Raw genomic sequence first — 26,973 nt, 5'->3', positions numbered from 1 at the left:
ATGCGGGTGGTTGACCAGCCAGGGAGGGACCACAGGAGAGCTCCAGGGCATGTCCGGCACATCTCGCTCAGGCCTGATCAGCTGGACCCCAGCAGCAAGCTAACCTACCGGTTGAAGAGTCTGCCCCCTGGTAGTCAGTGCACATCATAGAGAGCGGTTGAGCGACCTTAGCATTTCATTAACATACTAGAGGCCCAGTGCACAAAATTCGTGCACGGAGGGGAGGGGGTTCTCTCAGCCCAGCCTGCACCCACTCCAATCAAGGACCCTTTGGGGGATGTTCGACCAGTGGTCAAACACCCCTCTCACAATCTGGGTCCGCTGGCTCCTAACCACTCACCTGCCTGCCTGCCTGATCGCCTCTAACTGCCCTCCCCTGCCGGTCTGATCTCACCCCCAACTGCCCTCTCCTGCCAGCCTGACCTCGCCGCTAACTGCTCTCCCCTGCTGGCCTGATTGCCCCTAACTGCCTTTGCTTGCCTGATCTCACCCTCAACTGCCCTCCCCTGAAGGTCTGATCTCTCCCCCAACTGCCTTCCTCTGCCGGACAATTTGGTTCTGATTGGTCAGTTTTTAAGCCAGTCAAAGTCAAAAGCTCTGCCTCCTAGGCAGCCACTGGCGCCTCACAGTTGACCCAGATTTGGTTCTGATTGGTCAGTTTCTATGCCAGTCAGTGTCTCTGGGCCTATCAGTGGGGCCTGATCAGAAAGGTGGGGCTGATCAGCAGCCCCAGTGGAGGCCTGGAGAGAAATGGAGGCATGGCTGTTGGCCAGGCGGGGAGTGAAAGAGAGGCAAGTTCTGATCAACAGTGCCACAGAGGCTATGGATCAGACCCTGCCTCTCTCCGGGCCTGATCCACAGCCCCCTAAGCAGTCAGTGCTGGGTCAGGGTGCCCGCAGTCAGTGCTGGGCTGCTGTGCAACCCCAACACTGACTTCTGGTCTGGTCGAGCCTTCGGTTGTAATGACCTTGCTCTTTATTATATAGATTATGCTTTGATTGGTTTAACCAACAACCAGATGACCAGACACTTAGCATATTAGGCTTTTATTATATAGGAGGATAATGAACTCAGAGAAAGAGAAACAACAAAAACAATTCCACTTACCATTGCACCAATAAAATTAAGATACCTAGGAAGAAACTTAACTAAGGATGTAAAAGACCTGTACTCAGAAAACTACAGGAAATTGAAATAAGAGATAGAGGAAGACAAACCAATGGAAGAATATACCATGTTCATGGACTGGTAGAATCAACATCATTAAAATGTCCATACTACCCAAAGCAATTTATCGATTCAATGCAATCCCCATTAAAATACCAACAGCATATTTCACAGACCTAGAACAAATTCACCAAAAACTTATATGGAATAAAATAAGACCCTGAATAGCCCTAGCTGGTTTGGCTCAGTGAATAGAGTGTTGGACTGCAGACTGAAGGGTCCCAGGTTCCATTCCGGTCAAGGGCACATGCCCGGGTTGCGGGCTCAATCCCCAGTTGGGAGTGTGCAGGAGGCAAACAATCAATGATTCTCATCATTGATATTTCTCTCTCTCTCTCTCCTTCTCTGAAATCAATACAATTAAAAAAAAAGACCCTGAATAGCTGTAGCAATCTTGAGAGAAAGAAGAACAATGTTGGAGGAATCACAAAATCAAGCTACATTACAAAGCCACTGTTCTCAAAACTGTCTGGTACTGGCACAAGAACAGACATACAGATCAATGGAACAGAACAGAGAACCCAGAAATTAATTCAAGCCATTATGCTCAGTTAATATTTGACAAAGGAGGCAAGAGCATACAACGGACTCAAGACAGTCTCTTCAGTAAATGGTGTTGGGAAAATTTGACAGATACATGTAAAATAATGAAACTAGACCGCCAACTTACACTATACACAAAAATAAACTGAAAATGGATAAAGGTCTTAAACGTAAGACAGGACACCATAAAAATCTTAGAAGAATCCACAGGCAGCAAAATATCAGACACGTTATAGCAATATCTTTACTGCTAAAGCTCCTAGGGCAGTGATGGCAAACCTATGACACGTATACTCATTTTTTTTGGTTGATTTTTCTTTGTTAAATAGCATTTAAATATATAAAATAAATATCAAAAATATAAATCTTTGTTTTACTATGGTTGCAAATATCAACAAAATTCTATATGTGACACGGCACCAGAGTTAAGTTAGGGTTTTTCAAAATGCTGACACGTCGAGCTCAAAAGGCTCGCCATCACTGTCCTAGGGCAATGGAAACTAAGGAGAAAATTTCCATTGCCTTTTAAAAAAAGTAGAAGGGAGGGGCGAGGAGAAAGAGAAATATTGATGTGAGACACATTAATTGGTTTCCTTCTTCACATGTTCTCATGGGGCCGGGGAATGAACCTGAAACCCAGGTAAGTGCCTTTGACCAGGAATTGAACACACAACCCATAGATTCAGAGGGCGGTCACTCTAACCACTGAGCAACACCAGCCAAGGCTGAATTTCCATTCTTTATAAGGCTAAATAATCCATTTTAAGTATAAACCACATTTTGTGAGATGAACACAATAACCACTACACTTAAGGTGATTATGCCACATTTTGTTTTTCTATTCATCCATTGATGGACATTTGGGTTGTTTGCATTTGGGTTGCTTCTTTCTTTTTTTTTTTTTTTTAAAAAATATATTTTATTGATTTTTTACAGAGAGGAAGGGAGAGGGATAGAGAGTTAGAAACATCGATGGGAGAGAAACATCTATCAGCGGCCTCTTGCACACCTCCTACTGGGGATGTGCCCGCAACCAAGGTACACGCCCTTGGCCAGAATCGAACCTGGGACATTTCAGTCCACAGGCCGACGCTCTATCCACTGAGCCAAACCCGTTAGGGCTGGGTTGCTTCTTTCTACCTTTTAATCCACTTCCCTCCTTTCAAATTTACTTAAGCAAATGAAAGCTTTGAGCCCTCCCCTTTGAAATATGTGATTATGTGTCACATCACATTAGTTTTGCCAGCAATTTCAGGAGAGCCCTATACTAGTAACTGACTTATAACACTGCACGAAAGCATACAACACAAACAAACTAGCTGGTAAGTTGTTTGTTCCCTTTATAAACAGAACTTAAACACAAATGTGAAATATGTTCTGACTCATCCTATCAGTAAATAATCTACTATTTCCCTTTTTAAAAACTTAGCTGCCAAGAAACCAGAAAAAGTTTATTGTTGTAACTATCTTATACAGTGGGGCCTTGACTTATGAGTGTCCCGACTAACGAGTTTTTTGAGATAACAGCTGACTCTCTGCCGATTTTTTGCATTGAGTTGACAGAGTTATTTGAGTTAATGAGCTCTTTAACGAGCTCCTTAACAAGCTCGGTCTCAGAACGAATTAAACTCGTAAGTCAAGGCCCCACTGTACCTTGTAAATTGCTCTCCACATTTCCTCCATAACTATCATGTGATTTTGCTGTGTGCTAGGGATTTTTTCAGTTAATCCTTCTTACAAGGTCTACACAGCCCCACATGATAAGACCCATACTTACCTACATAAACACATTTCCTGCCAATCTTCTCTTTTCCCTCTCCCTACAATGCTCTTCCCTATCAGATATTCATATAGCACCTATACTCATTTCCTTATGTTCTTTTAGTATTACAGATGTTTATGTTTTTTTCTTCCCCATTGTTCCCCCTACACCCCATATCTGCTCCTCCCAGGCCATCAACATTCCATTGTCTGTGTCCATGGGCTATGCATATCCTATATTATAAAAAGCTAATAAGCCAATCGACCGAATGGTAGAATGACCGGTCACTATGACACGCACTGAGCATCAGGGGACAGACGCTAAATGCAGGAGCTGCCCCCTGGTGGTCAGTGAGCTCCCACAGGGGGAGCGCTGCTCAGCCAGAAGTCCTAAGCTGGGCTCATGGCTGGCGAGCGCAGTGGTGGTGGCCGGAGCAGCGCTGAGGATGTCCGACTGCTGGCTTAGGCCCGCTCCCCATGGGCTCCTGGACTGTGAGAGGGCGGGCGCAGGCCGGGCGGAGGTGCACCCCCGAGTGCACGTAAGTTCCCCTTGCAGGCCCTCACCCCGCCTTCCCTCTGAAATTCATCAGCCTGTTCCATGCTTCTATGTCGTTGGTTCTATTTTATTCACCAGTTTATTTTGCTCATTAGATTCCACTTGGATGAGTGAGATCATGTGATACTTATCTTTCTCTGACTGGCTTATTTTGCTTAGAATAACAATCTTCAGGTCCATCCATGCTGTTGCAAATGGTAAGAGTTCTTTCTTTTTAACAGCTGCGTAGTATTCCATTATGTAAATGCAAACGTTATTTTTTTAAAATTTTATTTATTGTTGCGACTATTATTACATATGTCCCCATTTTTCCACACTTTCCCCCTCCAACCACCCCCCTGCCCCAGGCCCTCACTGCCCCATTGTGTCCATAGGCCATGCATATATGTATACAAGATCCTTGGTTGATTACCTCTCATGCACCCACCCTCCCCTGCCTTCCCTCTGAGATTCCTCAGTCTTTTTCATATTTCCATGTCCCTGGATCCACTCCGTTAATCAGTTTATTTTATTACTTAGACTAGAGGCCTGGTGCACAAAATTCGTGCACGGGGGGGGGGGGCAGGGTGCAGGGAGTGGGCCCCTCAGCCCGGCCTGTGCCCCCGCACAGTTTGGGAGCCCTGGGATCGATAGCCCCAAAGAGGTAGGCCCTGCCCACACAGCTGGGGCTCCTTGATGGATCGCCCCGCATACCCGCTGCAGCACCACCAACGGGTAGATTGGGCCTCCCTCTTTGAGGCAATTGATCGCCCCAAAGAGGTAGGCCCCGCCCACCCAGCTGGGACTCCACAATTGATCGCCCCTGCAGAGGGAGGCCCCGCCCATCCACTGCAGCCCACTGGTCGGTGGCCTGGGCCTCCCTCTACAGGGCGATCATGTGATGGTGCTCCACAGAGGGAGGTCCCACCCACACACCACAGCCCTCGGGTTGGTGGCCTGGGCCTCCCTCTTGGGGGCAATGTCTGGGCCCCCGACCAATTATATTGCACCCGCCTTGGCTGGCCTGGTGCCAGTGGGTGTCATAGTGTGGTTGTCCAGAAGGTTGTCCTGCTGTTCAGCCGATTTGCATATTACGCTTTTATTATTATAGATTCCACATATGAGTGTGATCATGTGATGCTTGTCTTTCTCTGACTGACTTAATTCACTTAGCATGATCCCTCTATGTCAGCGGTTCTCAACCTGTGGGTCGCGACCCGTGTGGGGGTCGAATGACCCTTTCACAGGGGTCGCCTAAGACCATCGGAAAACACATATATAATTACATATTGTTTTTGTGATTAATCACTATGCTTTAATTATGTTCAATTTGTAACAATGAAAATACATCCTGCATATCAGATATTTATGTTACGATTCATAACAGTAGCAAAATTACAGTTATGAAGTAGCAACAAAAATAATTTTATGGTTGGGGGTCACCACAACATCAGGAGCTGTATTAAAGGGTCGTGGCATTAGAAAGGTTGAGAACCACTGCTCTATGCTCTCAAAGGGTAAGAGATTTCTTTTTTACTGCTGCAAAGTATTTCATGGTATAAATGTACCACAGATTTTTATCCACTCATCTACTGATGGGCACGTGGGCTATTTCCACATATTAGCTATTACAAATTGTGTTGCTATAAACAAAGGGGTGCATACATTCTGATTTGTATTTCAGGTTTCTTAGGATATACTCCTAGAAGTGGGATCACTGGGTCAAATGGAAGTTCCATATTTAATTTTTTGAGGAAACTCCATACTGTTTTCCATACTGGCTGCACCAGTCTGCATTCCCACTAGCAGTGTACTAGGGTTCTCTTTTCTTCACATTGTTGCCAGGACTTGTCATTTGTTGATGGTAGCCATTCTGACATGTGTGAAGTGATACCTCATTGTCATTTTAATTTGCATCTCAATAATGATCAATGACTCTGAGCATTATTTCACGTGTCTCTTGGCCATGTGTCTTTGAAGAAGTGTCTATTTAGGTCCTTTGCCCATTTTTTGATTGGATTGTTTGTCTTTCTTTTGTTAAGTTTTATGAGTTCTTTATATATTTTGGATATTAACCCTTTATCACATGTGTCACTGTCAAATATGTTCTCCCATACCGTGGGCTACCTTTTCACTTTGTTGATGGTTTCTTTTGCTGTGCAGAAGCCTTTTATTTCGATGTAGTCCCATTTGTTTATTTTCTCATTAGTTTCCTTTGCCATTGGAGATGTATCTGTAAACATATTGCTACATGAAATGTCTGTGATTTTGCTGCCTATGGTTTCTTTTAGGATTTCTATGGTTTCCCGACTTACATTTAAGTCTTTTATCCATTTTTAGTTTATTCTTGTGTATGGTGTATATTGGTGGTCTAATTTCATTTTTTTTTGCATGTACCTGAACAATATTCCCAGCACCATTTATTGAAGAGACTATCTTGAGTCCATTGTATGCTTTTGCCTCCTTTGGCAAATATTAATAGAGTGTAATGGCTTGGGTCAATTTCTGGGGTCTCTGTTCTGTTCTTCCCTTTCTTATGCCAGTACCAGGCTGTTTTGATTATGGTGGCTTTGTAGTATAACTTGATATTGTGATTCCTCCAACTTTATTCTTTCTCAAGATTACTGCATCTACTCGGGGTCTTTTTTGGTTCCATATTCACTTTTGGATTATTTGTTTTAGATCTGTGAAATATGCCATTGGTATTTTGATAGGGATTGCATTGAATCTTTAGATTGCTTTGGGTAGTATGAATATTTTAATGACTAGAGGCCTGGTGCACAAAAATTTGTGCCCTCGGGGGGGTGGGGTGGGGAGGTCCCTCAGCCTGGCCTGTGCCCTCTCACAGTCTGGGACCCCTCGGGGGATGAACAACTGCTGGCTGAGGCCTGCTCCCCAGGGGATTGGGCCTAAGCTGGCAATCAGACATTCCTCTGGCAGCCCGGCAGCCCTTGGGGGATGTCCACTTGCCAGTGGGGAGCAGACCTAAGCTGCAGTCGGACATCCTTAGCACTGCTGAGGAGGCAGGAGAGGCTCCCACCACTACCGCTGTACTGGCAGCCATCAGCCTGGCTTGTGGCTGAGCAGAGCTCCTCCATGTGGGAGCAAGCTGACCACCAGGGGGCAGCTCCTGCATTGAGTGTCTGTCCCCTGGTGGTCAGTGTGTGTCATAGTGACCAGTCATTCCCAGTCTCTCTGCTGTTAGGGTCAGTTTGCACATTACCCTTTTACTATATAGAATAGAGGCCTGGCGCACGGGTGGGGGCCAGCTGGTTTGCCCTGAATGGTGTCCCGGATCAGGGTGGGGGTACTGCTTGGGTGCCTGGCCAGCCTGGATGAGGGGCTGAGGGCTGTTTTCAGGCTGCCCGCAACCCCTTCAGGGTGGGGGACCCCACTGGGGTGCCTGGCCAGCCTGGATGAGGGGCTGAGGGCTCTTTTCAGACTGCCCGCACCCCCTTCAGGGTGGTGGTCCCACTGGGGTGCCTGGCCAGCCTGGATGAGGGGCTGAGGGCTGTTTTCAGGCGGGCCAAGCCTGCAACTGAAGCTCCCAGTCTCTCTTTTCTTTTTTATTCTGGGATTTATTTACCTTCTGTAATTGAAACTTTGTTGCAGCTCCAGCTCCGATGCCGGACTGTCTGAAAGCAGGTCTCTGGGTTTTGCTTCGCTTCCATAATTGAAACATAGTTGCATTTCACAGCTATTGCTTTCATGCTCAGAGCCGGGCGCAGCAGGTGGGGAACCTTGGCTTCCTTCATTGCCTGGGCAACCAAGCCTCATGTTCACTTCAGCTGCTTGGCTGCCGGCCGCCATCTTGGTTGGCAGTTAATTCGCATATCACCCTGATTAGCCAATGGGGAGCGTAGCAGAGGTATGGTTAATTACCATGTTTGTCTATTATTAGATAGGATGTTGATTCTAACAATCCACGAATATGGCATATTCTTCCAATTGTTTATATCGTTCTCTATCTCTTTTTTTCCATATCCTGTAGTTTTCTAAGTACAGGTCTTTTACTTCCTTGGTTAAGTTTATTCCTAAATATCGTGTTGTTATTTTTTTTTGGTAATGGTTAATGGAAATTTTTTTGGTCAATCCTCACAGGCTATTTTCTATTGATTTTTAGAGAGAGTGAAGAGAGAGAGACATACACACATTGATTTACTGCCTTCGTACATGCCCAGACCAGGGCCAGGGATCGGGCCTGCGACCAAGGTACATGCCCTTGATTGGAATCGAACCTGTGACCCTTTAGTCCACAGTCTGATGCTCTTTCCATTGAGCCAAACACACTAAAGTGGTTTTGTTTTTTTAGTTTCTCTTTCTGAGAGTTCATTATTGGTGTATAAAAATGCCATAGATTTTCTGGGTGTTAACTTTGCCAAATTCATTAATTAAATCTAGTAGTTTTTTCATAGAGTGTTAGGGTTTTTTATGTACAATACCATGTTATCTATGACACTCATTTCATTATTAAATGGCACATTTTCAGAGAAGGCTCTCTTAACAATCTTTTTAAAATGCTACTTATGTTACTCCTTATATCACTAAACCAGTTTTATTTTTCTTGAGATTACTCACCACTTTCTATGGTTTTTCAATATTTGCTTACTGTTTACCCACCATTACAACGTAAACTCTATGAAAGAAGTATCTTATTTTATTTAAAACTATATTTCCACAACAGTGCCTGGCAGAGAATGGGTGCTCAAAAAATATTTGTTGATTTAAAGAACAATCTATAACAGATATTATTAATCTTGCAGGTATAGAAACTAAGCCACAAAAATAAATTTTGGACCTGTCTGTATAAATTAAAATCCAAACTGACAGGGGAGAACCAAGATGGCGGCATAAGGTATATACCTGTACGTGCCGCCCCCCACAACCACATTAAAACTACAACTAAAAGACAAAATGGCTATCATCCAGAACCATGGGAAAGCTGGCTGAGTGGAAGTTCTACAACTAGAAGACAAGAAAAAAGCGCATTGAGACAGGGTAGGAGGTGTGGAGGCGCCAAGAGCAGAGGTACGGAGGCATGTGAAATGGCTACAACTGGGTGCGCTGTTTTATTCAAGCGGAAGGGAGATACAAACTCCCGATTGCACTGAACTCGTTTCCCGCAAGACTCTGGGGACCCAGACTCCTATGGGGAGAAACTGGACTGTCTGGCAGTGGGTCGGAAAGCGAGGGTGGCTTTCTTGCAGAGCTCCTCACAGGGATCATTGTTACTGTGGGGGTGCGAGACCCAAAGACATGTAGACAGCTGACAGACAACCATCGCTCTTTGCTCCGCCCTGGTGATTCTTTGAGACCCGCCCCACCCAATTTATAAGCCCACCCAAGCTGTGCACAGCGGTGCAAATGAACTGCCTGTCTTTTAGCAGTCTAACCTAACAAACTGCAGCTGGGTCAGAGAGCTCCAAAACTTCCAAACCCCAAACAAAGAGAAGAAATCTGTAGATCTCGTTGTAGCTCCTGCTGGGCGGACTCATGCAGTAGCTGACTTGGCACCTCCTTGGAGATCCAGGAGCCAGTGTACGCAGTGGTCAGATACCAGATTTCAACTTCTCACATCTGTAAGTGACACATCCAAGGGGCAGACTCAGTGAGCACCAAAGCCCCACTGAAGCAAGTCCTGCCCCATAAGGGTGTCTCCAGTACAGCAGCTTTTCCACTATAGACACTGCGGGTCCACGCAGTCAACTGGCCTGGAGGCCATTTCCTCCCAGCGGTACGAACAGCAATCAAGGCTTAACTACAACAAGACTGTGCACCCAGCACACAAAGGGGTGCACCAAGAGTGTCCACCTCAGGTGATTGGGGAAGCTAAGCCACTGGGCCCAATAGGACACCTACCACACAAAGCCACTCTATCAACACAGGGAAGCAGCAAAAATGCAGAGACAAAGAAACATGTCACAAATGAAGGAAATGGAGGAAAGCAAACTACTGGATATTGAGTTCAAAATCACAGTTATAAGGTTACTCAAGAATCTTCTACAAACCTCTGAGAAACTTAATGAGACCTCCGAGGAACTTAGACCTTCAAGGATCTTAATGAGAATGCCCCCAAAAATGAAAAAGGACCAGTCAGAAATTAAGCATACACTAACTGAAATAAAGAATAATATACAGAGATCCAACAGCAGACTAGAGGATATCAAGAATCAAGTCAAAGATTTTAAATACAAGGAAGCAAAAAACACCCATCCTGAAAAGTAAAAAGAAATAAAAAATACGAAGATAGTGTAAGGAGCCTCTGGGACAACTTCAAATGTACCAACATTCGAATTATAGGCGTGCCAGAAGAAGAGAGAAAGATATGGAAAGCCTGTTTGAAGAAATAATGACAGAAAACTACCCCTACCTGATGAAAGAAATAGACTTACAAGTCTAGGAAGCAAAGAGACCCCAAATGAGAGGAATCCAAAGAGGACCACACCAAGACACATCATAATTAAAATGCCAAGGGCAAAAGACAAGGAGAGAATCTTTTTTTTTTTTTTTTAAAATACGTTCTATTGATTTTCTACAGAGAGGAAGGGAGGGGGATAGAGAGCCAGAAACATCGATGAGAGAGAATCACCGATCAGCTGCCTTCCGCAACCCCCCCAATGGGGATGTGCCCAAAACCAAGGCACATGCCCCTGACCGGAATCGAACCTGGGACTGCTCAGTCCCCAGGCCGACGTTCCATCCAGTGAGCCAAACCGGCCAGGGCTAAAGAGAGAATCTTAAAAGCAGCGAAAGAAAACAGTTAGTTACCTACAAGGGAGTACCCATATGACTGTCAGCTGATTTCTCAACAGAAACCATGCAGGCCAGAAGGGAGTTGGAAGCAATATTCAAAGTGATGAATAACAAGAACCTACAACCAAGATTACTCTACCCAGCAAAGCTATCATGTAGAATTGAAGGTCAGATAAAGAGCTTCACAGACAACAAAATGCTAAAGGAGTTCATCACCACCAAACCAGGATTATATGAAATGCTGAAGGGTATTCTTTAAGAAGAGGAAGAAGAAGAAAAAGGTAAAGATAAAAATTATGAACAAACAAAGCGACAACAAATACATATCTATCAACAAGTGAATCTAAAAATTAAGTCAATTAAAAAAAATCTGATGAACAGAAAAAACTGGTGAATATATTAGAAGCAGGGGCATAAAAAAATAGAAGCAGTGGAATGACAATTCTCAGGGGGAAGGAAGTGTGAGGGGTGCGGGTAGAGATTGGACAAAAATCTTACTCCTATGGATGATGACAGTGGGGGGGTGGTAAGGGCAGGGGTAGGGTGGGAACCAGGTGGAGGGGAGCTATGGGGGGGGGGGGGGAGAGGAACACCTGTAATAATCTGAACACTAAATATTTATTTTAAAAATAGTTATATTTAAAAAAAAAAATCCAAACTGACAATAGTGTACACAATAATAACCCCATTGAAAAATATATAGAAATAAAAGCCACAGTTACCATCTAGAGCAGGCGTTCTCAACCTGTGGGTTGCAACCCCTTTGGGGGGTCAAATGACTCTTTCACAGGGGTCGTCTAAGACCACTGGAAAACACATATATAATTACATATTGTTTTGACTGAGAAACCAAGATGGTGGCATAGGTAAACACCGGAAATTGTTGCCTCGCACAACAACTTCAAAAATACAACTAAAAGACAAAACGAACATCATCCAGAACCACAGGAAGGCTGGCTAAGTGGAAATACTACAACTATAAGCAAAGAGAAAAGCACACTGAGACTCAGAGGAGGTGCGGTGTGAAAGTAAAGTGCAGAGGTACGGAGGCACACGCGGAAAGGGCTGGCAGCTGAGGATGCGGTTGTCTTTTTCAATCAGAAGGGAGTCTCAAGCTCCTGACTGCTCTGAACTCCAGTTCCGGGCGAGTCTCTGGGGACCCAGACTCATACAGGAGAAACTGGACTGTCTGGCATTGGTAGGAACTCGAGGGCGGCTTTCTCTCAGAGGTACTTGCAGTGATTAGCGGGACACTGAGACTCAGGGCCTCTGAGGGTAGGACTGAGGAGCTGCCATAGCGGATTGCTCCACCCTGTTGATCCCCAGAGACCCCACCCCACCCAAGCTGTGGGCAGAAGCTTTTGCATATGAAAGGCCTGGCCCTTTGCAATCTGAAAATTACCTAACCAACTGAAGCTGGGTCAGAAAATCCCAGAACATCCAAAAGAAGGCCCAAGGCCCCACAGCAGCTTGCATTGCTTCACAGCTGGGCCTCATATGAGCACCTCCAAACCCCAAACAAAGCAGAGGAATCTTCAGATAGCTCCTGCTGTGTAGCCTCAGGAAGAGGCTAAATTAGTACCTCCTTAGAGATCCAAGAGCCAGTGTACCTAGTGGTCAGAGTGGGACCATCCAGATTACAACTCTCAGATCCATAAGGGACACACTCAGGGGGCAGACTCAGTGAGCAATCAAAGCCCCACTGAAGCAAGTCTTGCCCAGAAGGGTGTCTCCAGCACAGAAGTTCTCCCATTGCAGACACAGCTGATTCTCACAGGCAATTGGCCTGGAGGTCAATTCCTCCAAATGATACCTACAACAATCAAGGCTAAACTACAACAAGACCGTGCACAAAACCCACAAAGGGGTGCACGAAGAGTGTCCACATCAGGTAATTGGGGAGGGTGAGCCACTGGGCCCTATAGGACACCTAACACAGAAAGCCACTCTATCAACACAGGGAAGCATAAAAAATGGCAGAGACAAAGAGACAGGACACAAATGACAGAAATGGAGGAAAGCAAACTACTGGATATAGAGTTCAAAACCACACTTTTAAGGTTTTTCAAGAATTTTCTAGAAACCGCTGATAAATTTCATAAGACCCTCAATAAATCTAGTGAGACCCTCAAGAAATATAGTGAGACCCTCGAGGATGTGAAAAAGGATCAATTAGAAACTAAGCATACACAAACTGAAATAAAAAATATTATACAGAGTTCCAAAAGCAGACTAGAGGATCACAAGAATCAAGTCAAAGATTTGAAATATGAAGAAGCAAAAATCACCCAACCAGAAAGACGAAAAGAAAAAAGAATCCAAAAATGTGAAGATAGTGTAAGGAGTCTCTGGGACAACTTCAAACGTACCAACATCCTAATTATAGGGGTGCCAGAAGATGAGAGAGAGCAAGATATTGAAAACCTATTTGAAGAAATAATGACAGAAAACTTCCCCTACCTGGTGAAAGAAATAGACTTACAAGTCCAGGAAGCGCAGAGAACCCCAAACAAAAGGAATCCAAAGAGGACCACACCAAGACACATCATAATTAAAATGCCAAGAGCAAAAGACAAAGAGAGACTCTTAAAAGCAGCAAGAGAAAGAAACTCAGTTACCTATAAGGGAGTACCCATATGACTGTCAGCTGATTTCTCTACAGAAACTATGCAGGCCAGAAGGGAGTGGCAAGAAATATTCAAAGTGATGAATACCAAGAACCTACAACAATGATTACTTTTCCCAGCAAAGCTATCATTCAGAATTGAAGGTTAGATAAAGAGCTTCACAGACAAGGAAAAGCTAAAGGAGTTCATCACCACCAAACCAGTATTATATGAAATGCTGAAAGGTATCCTTTAAGAAGAGGAAGAAGAAGAAAAAGGTAAAGAAACAAATTATGAACAACAAATACACATCTATCAACAAGTGAATCTAAAAATCAAGTGAATAAATAATCTGATTAACAGAATAAATTGGTGAATATAATAGAATTAGGGGCATAGAAAGGGAGTGGACTGACTATTTTCAGGGGGAAAAGGTGTGTGGGGGGTGCGGGAAGAGACTGGACAAAAATCGTACACCGAAAGCGAAGATGGTGGCATAGGTAAACACCAGAGTTTGCTGCCTCGAACAGCCACTTCAAAAATACAACTAAAAGCCCTGACTGGTTTGGCTCAGCAGATAGAGCGTCGGCCTGCGGACTCAAGGGTCCCAGGTTCGATTAAGGTCAAGTGCATGTACCTTGGTTGCAGGCACATCCCCAGTGGGGAGTGTGCAGGAGGCAGCTGATCGATGTTTCTCTCTCATCGATGTTTCTAACTCTCTATCCATCTCTCTTCCACTCTGTAAAAAATCAATAATATATATTTAAAGAAAAATACAACTAAAAGACGGAATGGACATCACCCAGAACCACAGGAAGGGTGGCTGAGTGGAAATTCTACAACTAGAAGGAAAGAGAAAAGCATACTGAGACTCACAGGAGGTGCTGTGCGGAAGTAAAATACTAAGGTGTGAAGGTGCATGCGGAGCAGGCTGGTGGCTGAGGGCGCGGTTGTCTTTTTCAATCGGGAGGGAGTCTCAGGCTCTGAGCTCCAGTTCCGGGTGAGTCTCTGGGGACCCAGAATGAAACAGGAGAAGTGGGACTGTCTGGCATCGGTTGGAACTCGAGGGCAGCTTTCTCTCTGAGGTACTTGCAGCAATTGCTGGGACACTGAGAAGGAGAGCCTTTGAAGGCAGGACCGAGAGCAGCCATAACTGCTTGCTTGGCCCACCTTGTTGATCCCCTGGGACCCGTCTGCCAAAGCCTTGCATGCAGGCATTTGCTAGATAGCCTCAGGCAGAGGCTAGAATGGCACCTCCCTAGAGATCAGGACAGAACTTCTCCCACTGCAAACACAGCTGATTCTCACAGCCAATTGGCCTGGAGGTCAAATCCCTCCCAGTGTTACGTACAACAATCAAGGTTTAACTACAACAAGACTGTGCACAAAGACCACAAGGGGGTGCACCAAGAAAGCATAAAAATGCGGAGACAAAGAAACAGGACACAAATGACAGAAATGGAGGAAAGCAAACTGCTGGATATAGAGTTCAAAACCATACTTTTAAGGTGTTTCAAGAACTGTCTAGAAGCCGCCAATAAATTTAGTAAGGCCCTCGAAAAGACTGGTGAGACCGCCGATAAATGTAATGAGATCCTCAAGAAATCTAGTGAGACCCTCAATGTTGTGATAAAGGACCAACTAGAAATTAAGCATACACTGACTGCAATAAAGAATATTATACAGACTCCCAACAGCAGACCAGAGGATTGCAAGAATCAAGTCAAAGATTTGAAATACGAAGAAGCAAAAAACACCCAACCAGAAAAGCAAAATGAAAAAAGAATCCAGAAATATGAAGATAGTGTAAGGAGCCTCTGGGACAGCTTCAAGCGTACCAACATCAGAATTATAGGGGTGACAGAAGAAGAGAGAGAGGAAGATACTGAAAACCTATTTGAAGAAATAATGACAGAAAACTTCCCCTACCTGGTGAAAGAAATAGACTTACAAGTCCAGGAAGCGCAGAGAACCCCAAACAAAAGGAATCCAAAGAAGACCACACCAAGACACATCATAATTAAAATGCCAAGAGCAAAAGACAAAGAGAGAATCTTAAAAGCAGCAAGAGAAAGAAAGTCAGTTACATACAAGGGAGTACCCATATGACTGTCAGCTGATTTCTCAACAGAAACTATGCAGGCCAGAAAGGAGTGGCAAGAAATATTCAAAGTGATGAATGACAAGAACCTACAACCAAGATTACTTTTCCCAGCAAAGCTATCATTCAGAATTGAAGGTCAGATAAAGAGCTTCACAGATAAGAAAAAGCTAAAGGAGTTCATCATCACCAAACCAGTATTATATGAAATGCTGAAAGGTATCCTTTAAAAAGAGGAAGAAGAAAAAGGTAAAGATACAAATTATGAACAACAAATACACATCTATCAACAAGTTAATCTAAAAATTAAGGGAATACATAATCTGATGAACAGAATGAACTGTTGATTATAATAGAGTCAGGGGCATACAAAGGGAATGGACTGACTATTCTTGGGGGGGAAAGGGGTGTGGGGGATGCGGGAAGAGACTGGACAAAAATCGCGCACCTATGAATGAGGACAGTGGGTTGGGAGTAAGGGTGGAGGGTAGGGTGGGAACTGGGTCGAGGGGAGTTGTGGGGGGAAAAAAGAGGAACAAATGTAATAATCTGAACAATAAAGATTTAATTAAAAGAAAATGTACACCTATGAATAAGGACAGTGGGGGGGGAGGGAGGGTAAGGGCAGAGATGGGGTGGGAACCAAGTGGAGGGTAGCTATGGGGGGAAAAAAACAGGAAGAACTGTAATAATCTGAACAATAAAGATTTAACTTGTAAAAAAATTACATGTTGTTTTTGTGATTAATCACTATGCTTTAATTATGTTCAATTTGTAACAATGAAAATACATCCTGCATATCAGATATTACATTACGATTCATAACAGTAGCAAAATTACAGTTATGAAGTAGCAACGAAAATAATTTTATGGTTGGGGGTCACCACAACATGAGGAACTGTATTAACCCTTTTCGGTCCAACGTGGATGCTGACTTGACAGACCAGGAGCTAGGAACAGGTCCAATATCGAGGCTGAGGTCGACACCGCAAACCGGTTCAACATTCATTCCCATCAATTAATTTGGACCACACTGTTTGAATTCCAAAAATAAAATTGGACCGCAAAGGGTTAAAGGGTCGTGGCATTAGGAAGTTTGAGAACCACTTATCTAAAGGAATTTAAATCTAGCACTGGAAATAAAACATGCTAAATCTTTTAAGTTGGATATACTACAGAGCCTAAGACAAAGGCTATATCTGCAGAATAAATGCACTAAGGATTTTAGAATGAAGAAATAATCAAGGCATGAATTGGGTTAACATTTTAAGAAACAGAAGGCACTAAAGAGGAATGGGAGTAAACATGCACATCGGCCCAGCCAGTGTGCTTCAGTGGGTGAGTGTTGACCTATTAACCAGGAGGTCACAGTTTGGTTCCCTGTCAGGGCAAATGCCCAGGTTGTGATCCCTAGTGTGTGCGTGCAGGAGGCAGTCGGTCAATGATTCTCTGTCATCATTGATGTTTCTATCTCCCCCGACTTCCTTTCTGAAATCAATAAAGATATTTAAAAGAAAGCTTTAAAAATACATTTATTTAAAAGAAAATAAATATTGGTCAGTATTCAAATAAGCCAAATGATGTTATCACATGACACAAGAGGTTCAGCTTATAAATATAACTGCTACATAACACATCTAAAGACAGTTGTTATCCGTTGCTATAATTTCATTACACTAAAACTATGACTCGAACCCAAGCTTGAGAAAACGCTTTGCCTTCATAATATTCTAGATCTGTATAGTTTCATAGAGCTGAAAAAAAACCTCTAAGGCTTTTCTTGAGCACATTTCATTTGTGTTCAAAATAATTTCTGTGAAAATAGTTGTCATCAATACTTTAAGTTTTTCTCTATTCTATATAAGGGACCTAGCAGAAATGAGAACAGGCAAGAGAATAAAAGGAAGACACACAATGAAAAAATACCAGTGTTTTAGCAGGAATGCAATGGCAATGAGATGGTATCTAGATGAATAAAGTAGACAGAATAGAATTTACAAGTTAGAAGTTTCCGGAAACAGCTTAGATAAATGACAGAACCCAGTTTGATTGGCTTTGGTTATAGGATTGCTATTACCATGACACATGTTCCTTCCAGACTACACAAAAAGCCCACATACCTTCCACTGCCTTGACCTTTTCCTCCAACTCTCTTTTCTTCTCTTCCTTTAGCATCTGCTCTTGCTCCTTCTTCTGCACTGCTATAAGAAGTTGACGTTCTTCTTCCTCTTCTTTGCGCTTCTGTTTTTCTATTCTGGTAATCATAGGAGTCTCCTGTGAGGAGCCAGTAAGTGTAGAGTCAATATACAACAATGTAAGATGTATTCTTCACTCTGAGTTAAGATTTGGTTTTTATTGAATTCAATCTATTTAATCCTATCTAATAATAGACAAACAGGGTAATTGACCATACCTTCGCTATGCTTCCCATTGGCTAATCAGCGAGATATGCAAATTAACTGCCAACAAAGATGACGGTTAATTTGCACATGTAGGTGGGAAGCGGCGGAGTGAAGAATGAAGGCGGCTCCGGCCGGAGCAGGGAAGGCTTTGAAGGCGGCTCTGGCCAGAGCAAAGGCCTGGGTCCCCGGTGCCAAAGGAAAACCAGTGCAGGCAGCCAGGGGAAGGGAAGGCCTATTGCACGAATCTCTTCGTGCAACAGGACTCTAGTAAATAATATTAGATAGCTAGAGAATGTATAGCATACTTACAAATTCGGTTTGATCACCTAAAGAATACATATAACATATATGTAAATACACTAACATTAAAACACACCGGAGATTTTAAAAATGGTACAAGTTTTGGGCCCAATGGCTTATGTAATTTGTAGTCTTTGGGAGGTAATATTATAAAGAATACACTGAACTGGAGAAGAACAAATTGAGGCAATTCAGAGACCTTTTTTACAGCTTTAATGTTGGATAAAAGTGAAACCTGAAAAAGTATTGTCATCTAAGTAAAAGGATGAAAAATATTCACTAGACAGAAAACAATCACAATTTCGACATTGTACATCACTCTGAAACCCTTAACTTTTATACTTTTCTTTTTTTATTTATATATATTTTATTGATTTTTTACAGAGAGGAAGGGAGAGAGATAGAGAGTTAGAAACATCGATGAGAGAGAAACATTGATCAGCTGCCTCCTGCACATCTCCTACTGGGGATATGCCCACAACCCAGGTACATGCCCTTGACCGGAATCGAACCTGGGACCTTTCAGTCCGCAGGCCGACGCTCTATCCACTGAACCAAACCGGTTTTGGCTACACTTTTCTTTAGTAGTAAAACAATGAGTAAAATAGGGGGGATGGTAGTAAGAACCACTGTTTTGCGTTAAATACACTGGGAATTTGCCTAAGGAATCTAATAAAAGAAAAGGTAAACAAACACACAAAAAAACAGGACAACTATAATTTATTGAAGATTTACTCTGTATATTTCCCCAAATAAATAATCTGCTTTGGCTCACTAAGTCAGAGAAAAGGGTCTAGGGGACAGGGTCAGGGGGTTAACTGGGGACCAGATGCCTCAGTCCATTGCTCCCTAGTAAGTCTCCTGGGTTTCTTAAGTTTAGAAGGGAAGATGAGGGGGAAGGGAAAGGCAGGCATGCTCCTGGGAGGGAGAGCACTGTGAAGCTTTTCTTAAAAGATCTTTTCAATAGGAAGCAAATGTAAGAGTCTTTTATGCAGATAAATATTTAAAAGTTTCATACTATGGAAATTGTTCAAGTGATTTTAATGTGGGGGGGAAAAGTGAATATAGATCACTATTTACACATGTCATAATTAAACACAAACTGCTGATTAAAATTTTGTATTATTTTCTTTATAGGCCTTAAAACTAGTTTTGATTCTACATTTGATTCAGATTTTGGAAGTTGTCATGCCTAGATAGGCTTTTATAAAGTCATTTTTATCATTAAATACTGTAAGCCTGACTTAAAAGGAGTTTGCTATCCAAAGGTAAAATCTGGAATGAATGAGAAGAGAGATAAAACTGAAACAAACAAAAATTAACCATTATTATTGCATACATAATACTGTACTCATAAGGAACTTCAAAACCTAAATAGAATTCAAGTTCTCCGAAATCTTTATCCTATAACCAGAGTAGACAGTTAAATATGCTAGATATTGTTTCTGAAATGGGGATGGTCCTGGCATTAAGCAAGGACAATTCTGAAGAATGTGTCTCTCTAGTTACTGGTTCTTAAAGGTCAGAAAAGCACCTACTCTGCAATGCATGAGTACCATTCCCTTTACCCCATCTCTCCAGGTCCTTATTTAGTCCAACTTTTAGGCAACATCTTTCCTCAGCCAAGAAGTTATGATGAAATTATAGTTAATAAACCAAAGCAAACCAAAATAATTACTTTTTCTTCTTTCAGTCACATAGAGACTCCAAGCTGATACTACCTTTAATATAAAAATTCATATGATGGGGGAAAAGGAGGAGAGAGGAAAAATAAGTCTTGTCAAAGGAATTATTTCATTCAAAGAAAGCTGTACTACTTTCTATAAATGAGACACATAAAAAAGAGAAAACATGGGCATATATTTACATGTAACAATGATAATGTGTGTGTATTCTTTTTTTTTAAAAAAAAATATTTTTATTGATTTCAAAGAGGAAGGGAGAAGGAGAGTGAGATAGAAACCTCAATGATGAGAGAGAATCATTGATTGGCTGCCTCCTGCATGCCCTACACTGGGGATCGAGCCCGCAACCCGAGTATGTGCCCTTGGCCGGAATCGAACCTGAGACCCTTTAGTCCACAGGCTGACGCTCTACCCACTGAAGAAAACCAGCTAGAGTTAATGTGTGTGTATTCTGTGCCTCTATAACAAAAGGACAGCTGGTGAAAACATGAAATATTCTTCCTTCGAAGAGTACAAGAGGATATTAATAGGACCAAGAATTTTACTAAGGACTAAAGAGATGCAAGCCAATGAATCATGAATAGAAATATTAAATCTCCAGAGTCACCTGGAAAACAACATGGAGACATTTCAAGCATTAAGTCAATGGAAGGAGAAAAAGGGAAAGAATAGTTAATTACATAAATCTTTACAATATATAAATATTTTTATAACAAATATGATTTATTATTTTTAGTATGTAACAATGTCTTACAAACAGTAGCCACCCCCAAAACAAACAGAACACAAATATAAGACATGTAGAAGATAAACCGGCTGAACCAAGATGGCGGCATAGGTAAACACCAGAGTTTGCTGCCTCGAACAACCACTTCAAAAATACAACTAAAAGACGGAATGGACATCACCCAGAACCACAGGAAAGCTGGCTGAGGGGAAATTCTTCAACTAGAAGGAAAGAGAACAGCATACTGAGGCTCAGAGGAGGCGCAGTGCAGAAAATACAAAGGTGAGGAGGTGTGCGCAGAGCGGGCTGGTGGCTGAGGGCGCAGTTGTCGTTTTCAATCGGGAGGGAGGCTCAGGCTCTGAGCTCCAGTTCTGGGCAAGTCTCTAGGGACCCAGACTCAAACGGGAGAAGCAGGACTGTCTGGCATAGGTCACAACGGGAGGGCAGCTTTCTCTCCATGGTTTGCAGCGGTTGCTGGGACTCTGAGAGGCAGAGCCTCTGGGAACGGGACTGTTGCTGGGACTCTGAGAGGCAGAGCCTCTGGGAACGGGACTGAGAGCAGCCATAACTGCTCCCTCCACCCGCCCTGTTTGATCCCATAAGACCTGCCCCGCCCAAGCCCTGCACAGAGGCATTTGCCGGATAGCCTCAGGCAAAGGCTAGATTAGCACCTCCCCAAAGGACAGAAGTTTTCCCACTGCAGACAAAGCTGATTCTCACAGCCAGTTGGCCTGGAGGTCAAATCCCCCCAGGATCAACTACAACAATCAAGGCTTAACTACAACAAGACTGCGCACAAAGACCACTAGGGGGTGCACCAAGAAAGCATAAAAAATGCGGAGACAAAGAAACAGGACAAAATTGTCCACGGAGGATATAGAGTTCAGAACCACACTTTTAAGGGCTCTCAAGAACTGTCTAGAAGCCGCCGATAAACTTAATGAGATCTGCAAGAAATCTAATGAGACCCTCGATGCTATGATAAAAAACCAACTAGAAACTAAGCATACACGGACTGAAATAAAGAATATTATACAGACTCCCAACAGCAGACCAGAGGATTGCAAGAATCAAGTCAAAGATTTGAAATGTGAAGAAGCAAAAAACACCCAACTGGAAAAGCAAAATGAAAAAAGAATCAGAAAATACGAAGATAGTGTAAGGAGCCTCTGGGACAGCTACAAGCGTACCAACATCAGAATTATAGGGGTGCCAGAAGATGAGAGAGAGGAAGATATTGAAAACCTATCAGAAGAAATACTGATAGAAAACTTCCCCTACCTGGTGAAAGAAATAGACTTACAAGTCCAGGAGGCGCAGAGAACCCCAAACAAAAGGAATCCAAAGAGGACCACACCAAGACACATCATAATTAAAATGCCAAGAGCAAAAGACAAAGAGAGAATCTTAAAAGCAGCAAAAGAAAGAAACTCAGTTACCTACAAGGGAGTACCCATACGACGTCAGCGGATTTCTCAACAGAAACTATGCAGGCCAGAAGGGAGTGGCAAGAAATATTCAAAGTGATGAATGACAAGAACCTACAACCAAGATTACTTTATCCAGCAAAGCTATCATTCAGAATTGAAGGTCAGATAAAGAGCTTCACAGATAAGAAAAAGCTAAAGGAGTTCATCACCACCAAAGCAGGATTATATGAAATGCTGAAAGGTATCCTTTAAAAAGAGGAAGAAGAAGAAAAAGGTAAAGATACAAATTATGAACAAGAAATACGCATCTATAAACAATGAATCTAAGAATCAAATGAATGAATAATCTGATGAACTAAATGAACTGTTGATTATAATAGAATCAGGGACATAGAAAGGGAATGGACTGACTATTGTTGGGGGGGAAAGGGGTGTGGGAGATTTGGGAAGAGACTGGACAAAAATCGTGCACCTATGGATGAGGACAGTGGGTGGGGAGTGAGGGTGGAGGGTGGGGCGGGAAATGGAAGGCGGGGAGTTATGGGGGGGGGGGGCAAAGAGGAACAAATGTAATAATCTGAACAACAAAGATTTAATTATAAAAAAAAAAGAGAAAAAAAAAAGAAGATAAACCACCCACATCAATGATCAAAAGGAAGAGCACAATACAATAGCTTTTTCACTTATAAAATTGTTAAAAATGATACAATGTGACACATTGTAAAGACTGGTAAACATGTCTTCTGGAGGACAATCTGGATATATGTACCAGGAATCTATACAGAGTACTTACACTTCTTAAAAATGAGATAGGCAAAAATGTCTTTGTGGTAGATTAATAGGTGATATTATATACTCAATGCAATCAACAAAAATTTCATTTCTGCCCTGGCTATGCATGGAAGGGTCATGGGTTCAATTCCCAGTCAAGGGCAAGTGCCTCGGTTGCAGGTTCGATCCCTGGCCCTGTTGGGGCAAGTGCAGGAGGCAACCAATTGATGTGTCTCACGTTGATGTTTCTGTCTCTCTCCCTTCAACTCTCTAATAATCAATGGAGGATTCAAAATTGGTGGTAGTAAGTGGAAACCACATTGACACTTTCTCAGGACTAAACTGGAAATACAATTAAAATACAGAAAAACCACCCTGAAAAATGAACTGAAGACTAGCTGGCGAGAACCCTGATAACCAAGGAGGGAAAGTGGAGAACGCACAGACTGGTAGGAAGTGCAGAGGCACGAAAGGGCTAGAAGAGCTCCCACAGAAAACTTTGTGGTCTAAAGCCAAGTTGGGCTCCCCAGCCCAAAGCACCAAAACTGAGAAAAGGTGACTACTTAACATCTGGCTGTGAAAAGCAGCAGGACTGCTGTCTGCCAATGAGAGACTGCTGGAAATGCTGGCATCCTCTTAAAGGGTCAACACACAAAATTTCATGTGCAGCCATTCACCTTGGGTTCTGGCAGAAAAGACTGGAGCTCTCTGAAGAGACTCCAAGACTGGGGCCTGGGGTTGGAGATTGGAGGGCAGCCACCCAAGTTTCCTTTGCTGGCGGACCTTTGCTATCCAGGCGGTTTTGCTTGAGGGTAAGGCAGTTGCTCCATCCTGTTGAAAGACTTTCACCCCACCTGTGGTCTATAGCGTGAGGCTAATCAAGATTGAGTGTCCATTGGACTGCAGGCAGAGGAGGATCTCTAGAGCAGTGGTTCTCAACCTTGGTTCTCAACCTGGGAATCTTTTTAAAATCATGATTTCTGGGCCTCATCCTGCGGAAATTCTGTTTCTTTATTATGGGGTGGGGTCACAAGATTAGTAACAAAGGTTGAGAACCACTGCTCTAGAGGCTTTGAGTCTGCCTAACCTCCTTCTGGACCCAGGACTAGGAAAAGCAGACTCTGGCGCACATCTTGGTCCTTGCCAAAAACACCTAGTCCCATCAGAGGGAGCCTCAAGCTGTGGATTGCTGTTATCCACAAACAGGGTACTCAGGGCTAGCATCTGGCTTCAGTTATGCATCTGCACAGGTGGAGGTCCACCTAGAGGGGGAGAGCTCTTGTACTATTGCAAAGCTGGCCAGCTGTGGTCCAGGAGTCCAGAATCATCTGGTTTGGGTTGTGGATATGGCATGAGTTTTTACAAGATGACTGTCCTTCCAGTTACCACACAAAAAAAAGGCTCCTCACAAATACACTGTGTAGTTAAACCTTTTAAAAGGAGCAACAGACAACATCTGAGATTGTCCTGCACTAGAGATTGGAAGTCATAGCAGACCTACCCAAAGAAGCAGTCATAATGGGGATACAAAAAAATCATCAAACCAAAGAACAAGAGAATTCTCCAGAAGAAGAGCTAAACAAAATGGAGATAAGAAATTTATTAGAAATAGAGTTCAGAATAATGATGGCAAGGATGGTCAACAGCATTAGAAAAGATATAATAACTATTTAGAATAACATAGCACTAATAAGGAAAACAGTGGGAAGAATACACAACAGATTAGGGGAAGCTGAGGATGGGATCAATGAAATCACTCAATCAGAGAACCAAAAAGAAAAACAACAAAAACCCCCCCAGAAGGACAGCCCTAGCTGATTTGGCTCAGTGGATAGAGCATCAGCCTGAGGAACAAAGGGTCCCAGGTTCAATTCCAGTTAAGGGCACGTACCTTGGTTGGTGGCAGGCTCCTCCCTGCAGGAGGCAACTAATCGATGTGTTTCTCTCACATCGATGACTCTGTCTTTCCCTCTCTCTTCCACTCTCCCTAAAAGTCAATGGAAAAATATCCTCAGGTGAGGATTAACAAAACAAAACAAAACAAAACCACAGGAGGACAGCTTAAGGGAGCTGTGGGACAACGTGAAATGCAACAATATTCACACCATAGAAGACCCAGAAGGGGAAGAAAATGAGCGAGGAATAGAGAAGGTGTCTGAATAAATAATGGCAGAAAACTTCTCTATCCTGGTGAAGGAAAAAGTCATACAAGTTCAGGAGGCACAGAGAGTCCCAAGCAAGAAGAACCTAAATAGGCCCATGCCCAGACACATCATAATTAAAATGCCAAAAATTAAAGACAAAGAGAGAATCTTAAAGGCAGCAAGAGAAAAGCAATTTGTTACTTACCAAGGAACTCCATAAGACTGTCAGCTTATTTCTCATCAGAAACTCTATAGACCATAAGGGAATGGCATGAAATATTCAAGGTAATGAAAAGCAAGGATCTGAAATGAAGATTATTATACTCGGCAAAGCTATCATTCAAAACACATGGTGAAATAAAAGAGCTGCCCAGACAAAAAAAGCTAAAGGAGTTTATCACCACCAAACCAGCACTGCAAGAAATGCAAAAGGGACAGCTATAATGAGGAGAAGAAATAGAAACACAGGCATAAAGAATTAAAATGGCAATAAATAAGTACCTATCCATAGTAACATTAAATACTCCAATCAAAAGACATAGGGTAGGTGAACGGATAAAAAAACATGACCCATTTATATGCTGTCTATGAGACCCACCTCAAAACAAAAGACTCACACAGGATGAGAGTGAAGAGATGGTAAAAAATTTTTTCATGTAAATAGAAATGAGAAAAAAAAATCTGGGGTAGTAATACTCATAAGTGACAAAATAAGACTTCAAAATGAAGGTCATCACAAGAGACTATAAAGGTCACTACATAATACTAAAGGGACCGATTGAACAAGAGGATATAACCCTGGTAAACATATATGCACCCAATACAAGAGCACCTAAATATCTAAAAAAATAAAAATTAAAAAATTCTAGAGGACTTTAAGGAAGAGATTGACAGCAATACAGTTATAGTAGGGGACCTTAACACCCCACTGACATCACTGAATAGATCTTCCAGACAAAAAATTAACAGGAAAACAGAGACTATAAATGATGGATTTAAATTACATTTATAGGATATTTTACCCTAAAGCTACAGAATATACATCAAGTGAACATGGGTCATTCTCAAAGATAGACCACATGTTAAGACACAAATCAAGTCTCTCCAAGTTCAAGAAGATTGAAATCATATCAAGCATCTTCTCAGATCACAATGGAATTAAATTAGAAATCAACAACAGCAAAAACATTCTCAAATATTCAAACACATGGAGGCTAAATAGCATTTTATTAAACAGTGAACAGGTTACCAATGAGATCAAGAAAGACATAAAAAACTTCCTGGAAACAAATGAAAATGAACATACAACAACCCCAAATTTATGGGACAAAGTGAAAGCAGCTCTGAGAGGAAGTTCATAGCACTACAGACATACCTTAAACACAAAAAAATTAATAAATTATTTAACCCTACAATTTTAAGAATTAGAAAGAGAACAAGAAAAGACCAGAGTAAGTATAATGAAGGAAATAATAAAGATTAGAGCAGAAATAAGTGACAGAGACAAAAAAAAAAAACCCAAAAAACAAAACAAAAAAAAATGAATGAAAACAAGAGCTTTTATTTGAAAATATAAACAAAATTGCCATGAGCCAGACCCATCAAGAAACAAAGAGGACCCAAATAAATAAAATCAGAAATGAAAGCAGTGAAGTAAAAACTGACCCCAGAGAAATACAAAGAATAGAATCTTCCATAATTCAATCGGGAACAATAAAAATACAGGAATAGGCCAATAACAATTGATGAAGTAGAAGCAATCTATACTAATAAAAGCCTAGGTGGCCCTCGCACGGCACCCTTACGTCGTCTCAAGATGGCCAGCAGGGGACAGCAGTTGTGGGCGATCGGGCCATCAGGGGACGGCAGCTGGGGACAATTGGGCCGGCAGGGGAGGACAGTTGGGGGTGATCAGGCTGGCAGGCAGAAGCAGTTAGGGGCAATCAGGCAGACAGGCAGGCCACGAGTGGTTAGGAGCCAGCAGTCCC

General features: G+C 42.6%; 1 protein-coding gene across 4 annotated transcripts in view; it reads right to left on the bottom strand.

Annotated features, from left to right (window-relative positions):
* The window catches only part of LOC132228215 (chromatin remodeling regulator CECR2), a 240,285-nt gene that overhangs the window by 24,949 nt on the left and 188,363 nt on the right, over positions 1 to 26,973 (bottom strand). For all 4 annotated transcript variants that reach the window (XM_059684234.1, XM_059684237.1, XM_059684235.1 and 1 more), the window contains exon 8: positions 17,647 to 17,800. In XM_059684234.1, coding sequence (XP_059540217.1) covers positions 17,647 to 17,800 — 154 coding nt within the window. The remainder of the gene's footprint in view (positions 1 to 17,646; positions 17,801 to 26,973) is intronic.

Source organism: Myotis daubentonii, chromosome 2 (genome assembly GCF_963259705.1).
Source record: "Myotis daubentonii chromosome 2, mMyoDau2.1, whole genome shotgun sequence".
NCBI lineage: Eukaryota > Metazoa > Chordata > Mammalia > Chiroptera > Vespertilionidae > Myotis > Myotis daubentonii.
The sequence above is the reverse complement of the archived record's forward strand: the minus strand, read 5'-3'. Positions and strand labels throughout refer to the sequence as shown.